The sequence below is a fragment of the Prionailurus viverrinus genome, chromosome A2, assembly GCF_022837055.1.
Source record: "Prionailurus viverrinus isolate Anna chromosome A2, UM_Priviv_1.0, whole genome shotgun sequence".
Taxonomy (NCBI): Eukaryota; Metazoa; Chordata; class Mammalia; order Carnivora; family Felidae; genus Prionailurus; species Prionailurus viverrinus.
In genome coordinates, this window is record NC_062562.1 from 20,725,869 (window position 1) to 20,738,202 (window position 12,334).

A 12,334-nucleotide genomic window follows, 5' to 3' on the forward strand; every position below is an offset into this window, starting at 1 on the left:
GAGAAGGCACCAGCTTCTCGCTGGAGTCTATGGTTTCCGTAGCCATCCCTGTCACAGGCCCCAGCCCTGCCAGAGCCTGCCAGTGGAAGAGCAAGTGAATGCCTTCACGCAGCTGTAATGGACACAACATCAGGCCATTCCCTTTTCTGGAAAGCCTCGGGAGAAGGGTACAGAAGGCATGCAGAAGAGCCAAAGGGCCTTCCTTTGAGCTCGTTCTGTCTACTTTCACTTTTGGGATTAGACGCAGCTGAGCCAAGAAACCACTTCAGAAGCACAATCCCTCCTAGCCAGACTTTTAATGGAGTTCTGTAATCCCCTCAGTAAACTACGTGACCTTACTGAGAAAAGTTCTCAGAAACAACCAATCAAAATATTTGTTAAAAATCATTAAGATTGGAGACAGAGCACTAGCAGGCAGTATCTCTGAATGGGGACTGGCGTGTTTAAAGTCAACAGAACAAGGGGCCACACTTAATGTCAAGAGAAAACCCACTTGCTCTGTGTGTCTGCTCCCTCTGCCCTTCAGTTTGAGGTGACTGACAGAGGGGGACGTGTTTTCCTCCCTCCCCTCGTGTTGCCCCTCAAAGCTTAGCTGCAGCTGCGGCTTGTTTCATTTACACGCTTTAATAAAAAGCATGGTGGAAAAAAATGTAAAAAAACCTGTGCAAACCTGCTCCCACACGTCCCTTCCTCTGCTGTGTCCGGACCACATGCAGCCCCAGCTGGAATGGGCACATGTGCGGTTTGTTTTTCAGATTTGTTTCATTTGAGAGCCTTTCAGACGTTCCCCACTGTCTCATCGTTTAAAAACAGACACGTCAGGCATTCTCGATGTGTCCTGCTTTTTACCACACTGGACAGCCTCAGGTTCACACATGGGTGTTTTTTTTATTGAATAAGTTCCTCAGGATAAATCGCAGGAATAGGGGACAAACAGACAGAACATGTTTGTCTCTCAAGGCTTCAGGAAGGGGCCATTAGGACAGGGGCAGGCAGCAAAACCCACAAACCACTGGTGCCCTGGGGCAGAGACCCCACTTTCAGGGCTTCCGCTTGGGGAGAAGCTGCCTGGTCATCTGACTGTAAGCACACCTGTCACCTAGATCTCGTCTCACCCCTCAGGGCCGCGTGGCTGATTCCTCAAGTCCCAGGTGCTTGTCAGCAAGTTCACCCTCTCCTCTAGGGACAAAGGAAGCACCTAGAAAACAAGCCCTTCTTCTCCGCTTAGCTGAGAAGAGAGCTCTGGGGCTTACATGGAACCATGGCCTCAAGCAGTGGGCTGGTCAACAGGTGCGGGAGACAGAATAACGGTCCCACAGAGAGACCACATCCTAGTCCCAGGAACCTGTGCGTGTGTCAGGTAACCTGGCAGAGGGGAGGGAGGTCGCTAACCAGCCGATTCTAAGAAAGGGAGAGCATCCTGTAGTATCCAGGTGGGCCCAGAGTGCTCGCAAGGGCACTTCAAGCTGGAAGGAGGTGCTGGAAGGTCAGCGTGATACCGCGTGAAAGGACCGGTTGCGGGCCCCTCGGAGGGAGGAAGGGGCCACGACCAGGCAGTGCAGGCAGCCTCTAGGAGCGGGAAAAGGCAAGGACATGGGTGCCCCCCTAGAGACTCCAGAAGGAACCAGTCCTGCCGACACCTTGACTTTAGCCCAGGGAGGCGCACGTGGGATGTCTGAATTACGACTGTAAGGCAAGAAATCCGTGTTGTTTGAAGCCACTAATTTCCCGGTAACTTTTTATAGCAGCGATAGAAACCGGTAACATGGACAAAAACAGAAATGAGGCAACATCACATGCGCTGTCCTCCTCCGTCAGCCTGGGGAGGGAGGACTCGGGACGGTCCTGGATAAGGGGCAGCTACATCTGGAGACACCCGGCTTGAAGACTCCGGTTCCTAAATGCAGTGGTGGGAAGACAGGACCGCACGGAAGCAAGCAGCTCAGACAGCCGCTGCCTCCCCGACGCGCTGGGGATGGGTGAAGTGCCTGCTGTGACAGGGCCAGCCTGGCCTCCCCTCCCGCGAGGCATCAAGGGGCCATGGGTGCACCTCCCACAGCACTGGTCACCACAGTGCAGTCCAGAGCCCCGCCTTCCACGATGGGTCTCAGTGGCAAGCAGTGAGCAGCACCGTCCTTGGAGTTGGTGGGAGAGGAGACCCCCCCCCGCCCCCCGCCCCACCTCAGCTGTGCACTGGCTCGCTGTGTCACTTAACCTCTCTGGGCATGAGCCTATAAATGAGGATGGCACCGCTGTGGTCCGAGTGTGTCCTCTAAGCTGAGGAGTCATGACTCGGGGCTTCTCAGAAGCCTTCTCTTGAACCACAGGAGCACACACTGTGTGTCAGACACTATCTTTAAGTCCGTGACTCACCAGGCATCGAGTAACGGGGCTAAGAAAAGCCCTCCCCTGAGTTCATCTCCCCTCAACGGAGACAAACAATTACTTAAGATTTCTAGAAATACCCAAGGCACTCAGAGCCAGCTCCATGCATCGGCTCCTTTTACATGTTGGTACCTTGTGAGTTTTCAGTCATCTAGGAGTGACCGGCCCTGAGGCCCAGACCCAGGAGCTCTGTGGAAGGTATGAACAGGAAACAGAGTGGAGGTCCAGAATTCCTTCCATTTTGTTCTGTGTGTGCCCCTATGTGGCCAAGGCCCCGCTGATGCTGTTCCCACTGAGACCAGGAGCTCCTGCTCCCAAACAGTAGGGACCATCTATGAAGGTGGTCCTGAATTCCCAGGGTGTGGCAAGGCCTGAAGGAGGCACCTGTCTCTGCAGCCCTGCTCAGGCCACAGCCAGCCGCTTCCCTGGGAGTACGAAGTCGAAGTCAAGGGCGATGTGTTTGTGCTGGGAGACAGCCTCAGGGGAACTTCCTGCCCAGGCCATTGTCCCTGGGGCCTGAGGGGAGGGGGGGGGGGGTGGGTCAAAGATGAGCCAGCAGCCAGAGGTCACCTGTTTTAAGCCACGTCTCTTTGAGGGAGGATGCACCTGGTGTCCCTGGCAGCCGTATGTGCCAGAAACTGGTGGGGGCCAGCCTACTGTCAGGAGACAGCAAGGCAACTTGGCCCCAGGGAGGGGAGAATCCTCCATCCTGCCCCTGCAGCCCCTGTAGTGAAATGGCCCAATGGCAGGACAAGCACAGACATGCGGCACAAAGAGGGCCAGCTCCCTACTGAGCACCTCCCAAACCAAGAGCCATCCCTTGCCTTCTCTAACGAGGTGGGCAGGCGGTGTGTACTCAGTGGGAAGCTCGGCACAGTGAGGTGGCCTTACAGCCAGCAGGTGTGGCCTCCAGTGCCCTCTGGTGGAAGAGGCCAATGCTGTGGCTCTCCCTGTGTCCAGGGTCTCTTGGCTCCTGCCGTCTAGTGGCAGTTGATATGTGTACCTACCCACCTCAGACGTGTGGCACTCAGATACCAGCAGGGGACCAGAACTGGCCCCACAAGCACACAGAGGAGACAATCACCGGCTCCTGAACCCTTGAATCCACTGGCCTGGAGGGCTGTATGGGACAAGGAGCAGAGCCCCCTCTAGGAAGCGCCCCCCACACTCCATACTATGTTACCAATGTCCATGCTACGTTACCATATTCGCCAAAACGCAGAGACTCCCACTGCTGCCACTCCACCAAGACGCTGACAGCACGCACGCCCACGTAGATGAGCAGCATGCCTACGGTGGCGTCCAGGAGGAAGTTGATGAGGTACCTGGGAGGAGAGGACATAGCAGCACTGTCAGGAAGCAAGAGCCCCTGGTGGGCCAACTTCAAGCCTGATGCCCTGGTACTTTGGCCTGTTCTGGGGCCCGTGCAAGAGGCTGCGGGGCTCACTCCCAGGAACCCCAACGAAGCCTCCCCACGACAGTGTGCTGACACTCTTCAGGGACAAAGAAACTTGGAAGACCTCAAACACTCCCAGCAAATGAAGACCTCTCATAAGACAGAGTGCCTGGAAACAGCAAGGGAGTCAGCAGGGAAACAGAACTTAATTCAGTAAAAGAAGTCTGTTCCATGACACTGTTCACATCCTGACGGTCCAGTCCACCCAAAGCCCCGAGACAGTGCTCCTGTTCCAGGTCAGGGCCATGTGGCCCTTGTTCATCCCCATATTTCAGATTCAGAGCCTACCATGGAGGCAAGTACAAGTACTTCTAAGGAGTAGAAGCTTTATTCCCATGGAAAAGGCATGATGACAGGAGAAGGAGAGGAGGAGGGTCGGAAGAGCACTCCCACCTTGATCATGTGTTCTTGTAAGGTCTGTTCCCATGTGTCTGATACGCACCTCTTCCCTCACCAAGGAAAGGGCCTCCCTCGAGGGCCTGTACCCAGATCTTACTGATCACAGGCCCCAGTTCTCCACACAAAGCAGGAGACAGGCCATCACTGGGTCAGGTACAGCCCTCTGGGATGCCAAGTGGCTCGGAAAGCCTTCAAAGTAGTGCCAGATGCCACAGATCAACTGTGACACTTTCCACTTTCTGAGGCTTCAGACATTTTATGCAGACTCACAGCCCCCACCCTAAGATAAGGCCCAGGCTTTGGCGACATGCACAGCACACTGATACTGGAGGGGCGCCCTGGAGTGGCAAGAAAACCAGAGGGGAAGGTGGTTTCTCCCGTCTGCCCTTCCTCTTTAAAATCACAAGGGGTCACTCTCAGACCAGAGACCAAAGCACAGCAACTGCTTCCAAGGCAATTTCTCCAAGTTCACAGCTGGCCCTAAGCTAAACTGCTCTCGGACGCTTACATCTAATTGGTTTCAAGTGGTTCTCATATCTGAGGCTCACCCTGAAAATAACAAGAACACCTGATACATATACACACGTCAGTTCATTCCCTCACCAAATATTTATGCCTACTGTGCACCAGGCCCTGGGAACAAAGACAGAAAGCTCCATACCCTCTATCCAGCACAGATGAGACCACCAGACAGCAGTGGGCCCCGAGCCAGACTGGCCAGCTTCAAATTCCACTCTGTCACTACTGAGCCATGAGAACTTAACTTACATCCTCTCTGTGTGCCTCAGTTCCCCAAGCTGTAAAATGAGGATAACCAAAGTATCTAAATTGTAGGGCAGGATCAAATGAATTAACACATGTGAACAGCGCTTGCCACCTAGTAGATACTACACAAATGTGTTGTTTGAATCATAGCTCCTCAGAGTCACGAAAGCTTACCCCCCCCCCCCCCCCCACTGGCCAACAAAGCTGTCCAGAGGAAGGAGCAGAGCCCCCAGCACACGGGACCCATGCAGCCACAGGGAGCAGTTGTCTCCTTCTGTTTGAGCTTTCCCTGAGCTGAGGCCGGCTTCCTTTCAGGTCTGCAGACTCCCAAGATGCCCCAGGGCCAGCCCAACCCAGCCCACCTGTAAAAAGTCACAGGGCAGAGCAAGGATGGTAGGACCTGGAACAGATCCCAGGGCACATGCAATCTACTCCCCAAGCACCACCTGTTCTTGTCCCCACTGCTGGGGCTCTCATGCCTTTCCTAAGTTTTAACAACAACTTCCTCTAACTGAACTGTTAACTTCCTGAGAAGTGCCCCACTGGTTGGTTTCCAGTGGCGCTTATACTCATCAACTCCTGAAACCTTCATAGGAATCCTGGGGATCTGGCAGGACACAAAGGACAGGGGAGCAAACTATGGCTCAGTCTGGCCTCTCAGTCAAGTGCCTTCACCATACCAAGCTCCATCTTGGGCCTTTTCTCCTCCAGGCTGAGCACTCAAGATCAGTCAACAGCCCTTTCTCCATCCTGGCTATGATTCAGTTTGTCAATGCCCCTCTTAAAGCTGTATCATCTTCTTTTTGCAGATGGGCAATGGAGGTGCTGCAAGGGAGAGTCCTGCACATGGCCGAGGCTACACCAGGAGTTAGGTTAGAGGCTCCTGTGCAAGCAGCAGGCTCTCAGTCTATCCTGGTCAACGACATCAAGATGATTAACAAGATCAGACAATGACTCAAGCCTGCTGGGGGGCTCAAGAGTTGGAAGGACAAGGCCCTTTCCTAACCATCTCCCCTACAGAAGGGTCACCTTTCTACTCTTCTGCTTTGTGACTACATACACCCAAACATCCAAATAGATCACAACCTGTCCAGTTCTTAGAGAAAGATTCTGGGCGACTTCACGACTTCCTTCTGAAATCTAAATCTACACAGTCATCAAGGAAGGAGCCTTAAAAGAATCTTCCAGTCCAAATGTTCTTAAATACACACTAAACCTCTTGGCAAGGGACTCACCAGCCATCCACCCTGCTCTCTCAGAGGCAGGGGCAGGACAGGGGTGGCGGTGGTGGTGGGGGGGGGGGGGGGTGTGTGTGTTCCAGGCAGAGGGCAGCATGAGCAAAGGCATAGAAGCAGGAGGTAGCTGGTGGGGTTCAGGGCCACCAGCACAGCACTGGCTGGAGCAAGTCTGAGCCAGGAAGGTAGGAGATGGAGCCAGGATAGGGCAGGTGAGCCTCCTTTTCCACTCCATCTGCCAGGAGAGGCACAATTTGGGGATTCAGTCAGATTTCTTAGGGTGGGGGACTGTGTGGAAGGCACACTGCAGGGATGTGCTGGAACAACCTGTGGTCTTCAGGTCAAAGAGGTCAATGATGGTCAACAATGGCTTTGACCCTAAGCAGGTGGCATCACAGAGGAGCCCTTGTGTGTCCAGTTCCAGCAGAGAAACTCCTTCAGGGCACGATGCCGTCCTGCCAGGGACTGCTCCCTGCCAGGAGGCATAAAAGTACCAGAACACCAAGGACCAGAGTTCTGATGAGCAGAAAGCCAATGCGCAGGGCAACTGTAAGCAGGCAAAGCCCTAATGGTCAACTGACAGCTGTGTTAGAGCAACCACAGGCAGCACACAGAATATGGTCATTTGGGGGAACACAGAGCACAATGGGGGGTTGCTCCCTCCCCAAGCTAGAGGGAACATGACTGGTGGCAGAAAGCAAGACCAGCCTACAATTTCAGTGGATGGGTGGGTGATGTTTGTACTAGAATATCAGCCACTTACAGTGAACAAGGGTCCTCTTCAGTGAGATCTGCTAGGTACACATTTGCAAAGTGGATGAACAGCATTCCTATGGCTTGTTTGGAAGTGTCTAAAAACCTGCACAAAATAGGATCAGCACTTGTTATCACCCCAACAGGAGGGTAATATCCAATTTAGGGGAAATGAGAAGTCTGAAACAGGAAGAAAGCTAGCAGGGAGATCTCAACTTCCCCATTACTAGTCACCTCTTCCCCCGGCATCAGCACTAACTCAGGCTTGGCATCTCGGCTACCTTTCGAACCCTTCAATAACACTAAAAGGCCACTGATGTATAACATCATAAACACTGTATAAACCCCTAAAAGGCCACTGATGTATAACACATGTTTAAACATATATTTAAATTAGGTGTGTTTACCTTTTCTTTTTTTGTTATTTCAAAATGCTCGACCATAGCTTTGCGATGAAGTCCAAGGTGCCTCTGTTTTAAAGAGCTCCCATTCAACCTCACTCAGAGCTAAATGCTGTGCAAGACTAACAAGACGCCCAAATCCAGCACTGCAGCTCAAACTCTAACGACTTCTGGCTGCTGCCATTTATGCCCTGGGCTAGCCTGGGGTGGACAGATATTTTCTATAAAGGGCCAGAGAGTAAATATTTTAGGCTTTGCAGGCCCCTGTTTGCAGCAACTGGTCACCCCCCCCCCCCCCCCCCCCCGCCACTGCAGTGTGAGAGCAGCCGCAGAGCCCGCCATTCTTGCAACCCTTTATGAAAATGGACAGCGTGCCAGATTGGGCCTGTGGGCTGTAGTTTGTCAACTCTTGGGCTAGATGGCAGGGTGTTCGTTCTGGAGACACCATGTTGCCCCATCCATGAGGGGTCTTTAGTTTCTCCCCTGCCATGAACACCTGGAAACCACAGGTAGTCTTTGGATTGCAGTCAATCTCCTGGTCTCCCAGGCTGGGCATCCAGGGTTGGGCTAGGCCACTGAAGGCGGTGGTGAGGGGCACACAGGCACGGACCATCAGCCTTGGGGTCTTAGGGCTGAATGGACTTTGGAGATTATCCAGACCAACCCCATGACTGAAGCTTGAAAATCATTTCCTGAAATAATGGCAAAGTAGAAATACCCCTCCAAAGGACAATGTGTGCCCCACAGAGTGCCCCAGCTCCAGACCCTCCCCAGGTCCCCCAGCCCAAGCTAGATACCCAGATTCAAGAGAAACCGACCGGGGAAAATAAAAACAAGAATGATCAACATTCACAAATAATGCACTGCAGATCAATAAGGAGATGCTTAAAATGTTGTAAAGGGCCTTTATCACAGTGATTTATCTGACGTCTTCTCCGGAGGGGAAAATGGCTATTTTGTTAGCACACCTGCAAGCCTAACACAGCCCAAGAAAGTCAGCTTCTTGTGGACATGTTGTTCCGAAGAGCTGGCTGTCACCTTATTTTCTGAGTTTTGTCTTTGGAAGCCGTGTCTGAAGCTTTACCCTCCTTTTATGAAGGAAAAACTGCTACCACAGGGTCATCCTAGGACTAGGAAAGACTAGTTTTGGGGAGAGAAGCATATACATGGTATATCTGAGTAATCTCCAAATATAGATAATGTTCTGCTCACACACACAGACTACAGAATCTGAGGATTTATCACAATCTAACACCAGGGAGACATAATTAAAGGGACTTGCAGCACACAGTGATATATCTGTCTGATCCTCCAATTTCTAAAACTGGCCAGCAGTGTGATGATAGAATAAAGGCAAAGCTCAATGTTATCTGGAGAAATAGAAATCTTTCATATTATTCGTAGTTCCTAATGATTGATTCAACTAAGGGATCCTAACACTTTATGTTCTGGAGAACCGCTCACATTGCCTCCTGCCCTCCCTGCAAATAAACCCCAAATAGCCCATGGCATTCTAGGAAGGTGTTAATATTTAAATACGCACCATATCCTCCACGGCCGTCTCTCATGCTTTGGCTCTCTGAAGCGCTTGACTGGAAGAAAACACACACCATTCAGCGGCTTTCCACAGCGACAACGAAGCAAAATGCATTCAACAAGTGGGGTTATCAGTACACTCGGGGTTGACACTACTAAGTTAAGGTACTTGTTCTTTTAACATGTGCCAATGCACAATAAGCTGTGAAGGTCACAGAGGCCCCAGGCCCTGCACTGGCTGCTGACCAGTACAGACTCTTCAGAACTGGACACTTATGGAGAAAGACTCCTCACAATGTGTGGGAAACTGTGTTTTCTTCTCTTTTGTGATGAGGTTCTCTCAGGGCCTGGAGACCACAAAGTGGAATGCAGCTACCTCCAACTTCAGAATTTGCTCTACATGATGACAAATCCATTCATCCACCCATCTAGTGGCTGGGCCACTAGCCAGGCACTGAGACAAAGGCGAAGGCAGCCGTCCAGCAGGAGGGCAGGCACGCAACCATATAGTGAGGCAAGTGCTAGAGAAGAGGTATGTCTGAGGCAGAGTGAGGGCATGAGGGAAGGATGACCACGTCTGCCTGCCTGGGAGGGCCTTGGTCAGGAGACACTCCACTGGTGCGAGGCGGCCAACCCAGGTCCTGAAGGTTAGCAAAGTTGAGCGAATGGACCAGGGAGGGGACAGAGCACACACCATGAGCTCATAGGTGCAGGGACATAACACGGCAGACAAATGGAGCAGAAGCCACATGACGGAGGGTCTTGAATGCCAGGCTAAGGAACCTGGAATGAATTCATAGGGAAGGAAAAGCCAGGGCAGAGTGCTAAGCAGAGTCAAAGACATAGTTGGGATCGTGTTTTAGAAACATGGTTCCGAATCATGTAGATGGTGGGTTTCTGGGGCTGGAGAAAATGCTGGCTGAGCCCTAGCACCAGGTGGGGGGTGCTCCTGGCTACAGAACAGCCACCGGGGTGGGGCGCTCCTTCACCAGCAGGTCGACCTCAAAAGGCAAAGGACCGCCCAAACTGGCACTTTCACCTTGGGTCTGCAGACTGTCTCCACGGGTCTATCCCCTGACACAAACACCGGAAGTGCTGCATGTGTGATGTCGCCCCTCACAAAAGTACCAAGGAAGAAACACCACAACGCAAGCCTATGGAGGGTCCTCGTTACTAAGGCAGTGGGTGAAAACCAACAGCAGAGCTCCGAGTTGCCAATGAGCATGCAGGAGGAGGACACAGGGAGGGAGAGCTTGGTGCCCGAATCAACTGACCCTGCTACTTTAAATGAAAACAGGCAGTCTGCAGTCTGCAACGCAAGGACTACCTGTACACAGAAACAAAACAGGTATGGTGTTCAGAGAGACATTTTGATAGACCAACAAGCAGGAGGAACTGTAAGGACGTCTGTCACTCTGCTGATACATCACAGATCCCCAAATGTCAACAACGTCAAAGAATCTGGAGGTGGGGCCAGGAGGTTCTGCTGGCCCAAAAGGTTCTCAAAGGCAGGGGTCTCCTCCCCACAAGTACCCAAGTCTCACTGAGGGCCTGGGTGCTGGGGGATGGAGACGCAGAGGAAACTGGGCCAGGAGAAAACAATCTGGAGGGAAAGCCCCCAGTCAGGACCAGGGCCACTTCATGGGCGTTTGTACTTCTGCCTCAGGGGCCTCTGTCCTCATCAGTATAAAATAAACATGTCCTGAGGGGCAGCACCTTCTCATTCTGAGGAGACACATGCTCAAGTACCAGGATGGCTGCAACTCACTGGCAGTTAGTTTAGGGAAAAAATTACACCTTATATAATCATATAAAGTAACTACATATTACACAGGGTGTAATTATAACACATTGTAATAAATACAATCTCAGTAATTATGTAATAAACCTATTATTTATATTAATATGACACATAACATATGAACGGAGGTAAATGTGGTGTCATGGGAAAAATTGTATCCTCACTCCCTGAATTCACGCTGGGGGAGTTCCTAACCCCCAGTACCTCAGAATGTGGCTGTAGTTAGAGAGAAAGTCTTAAAAGAGGGAATTAAGGTAAAAGGAGGTAATACGGGTGGGTCCTATTCCAACATGACTGGTGTCCTTTTACAGAGAGATTAGGACCCACACAGACTGAGGGGCGATCCTGTGAGGTGCCATCTGCGAGCCAGGGAGAAAGGACTTGGAAGAATCTGATCCTGCCCACATCTTGACCTGGCACTTCCAGCCTCCAGACCTGTGAGAAGAGAAATTTCTGGTGTCCAAGCCCTCCAGTCTGTGGTACTTTATGGCAGCCCTAGCACACTAACACGTGTGGCAACACAGTAGTTGGAGAACCCAGAGGAAGGCTATTTGACTATTCACTAAATTACTATTTAGATTTTTCTGTAGGTTGAACATTCAAAAACAATTGTTTTATGTTTATTTGAGAAAGAGAGAGAGAGAGAGAAGGAATGAATAGGGGAGGGGCAGAGAGAAAGGGAGACAGGATCTGAAGCAGGCTCCATGCTGATAGCACAGAGCCTGAAGCAGGGCTCAAACGAACCGTGAGATCATGAGTTGAGCCGAAGTCAGATGCTTGACTGACTGAGCCACCCAGGCGCCCCAACATTTTGAAATAAAAAGTTGAGAGGAAAACATACTGTAAAAGCATACACCAGGACAACCATTTCATCTGGCAATATCAATCAAAATTTTAAGTGCCCAGACCCCTTTAACCTTCAATGCACTGCCAGATGTGTGTTCTACAGGCACAACATGTGCCAAGATATACAGGGATCTTCACTGTAATATTGTCCTAACAAGTACCCGGAAAGACACCAATGTTTGCCAGTGTGCGGCTGGGTATATACGTCACGGTACTACGCAACATTAGGCTGTCACTGAAAACAACAAGGTAATCTGCACGGACTCATGTGCAAAGATTTCCAAATTATATTAATAAATTGCAGAAAAATATGCCTACCACCATTCTGTTCATACCCTTTTAATTTTTTTAGCCTTTAAAAAAGATTTTATTTTTATTTTAAGAGGGTAGCTTTTTTTTTCTTTTACTTTATTTTTGAGAGAGAGAGAGAGAGAGAGAGAGAGAAAGAGAGAGAGAGAGAGAGAGAGAGAGAGAAAGAGAGAGAGAGAGAGAGAGAGAGAGAGAGAGAGAGAATCCCAAGCAGGCTCTATGCCATCAGCATAGAGCCTGATGTGGGACTTGATCTCACAAAACCTAAGAACATGACCTGAGCCGAAATCAGGAGTCAGATGCTCAACTGACTGAGCCACTTAGGTATCCCTAAAGATTTTAAGTAATCCTCGGGGCGCCTGGGTGGCGCAGTTGGTTAAGCGTCCGACTTCAGCCAGGTCACAATCTCGCGGTCCGGGAGTTTGAGCCCCGCGTCAGGCTCTGGGCT

The 12,334-nt window shown here is 51.1% G+C and overlaps 1 protein-coding gene across 3 annotated transcripts in view; it reads right to left on the minus strand.

Annotated features, from left to right (window-relative positions):
* The window catches only part of STIMATE (STIM activating enhancer), a 60,474-nt gene that overhangs the window by 16,000 nt on the left and 32,140 nt on the right, over positions 1-12,334 (minus strand). For all 3 annotated transcript variants that reach the window (XR_007150463.1, XM_047850726.1, XM_047850725.1), the window contains exons 2-4: positions 8,938-8,986; positions 7,004-7,099; positions 3,589-3,710 (exon numbers count right to left, since the gene is read on the minus strand). Coding sequence is in view for 2 of the 3 variants with exons in the window: in XM_047850726.1 (XP_047706682.1) it covers positions 3,589-3,710; positions 7,004-7,099; positions 8,938-8,986 (267 nt within the window). In the remaining variant the exon portion in view is untranslated. The remainder of the gene's footprint in view (positions 1-3,588; positions 3,711-7,003; positions 7,100-8,937; positions 8,987-12,334) is intronic.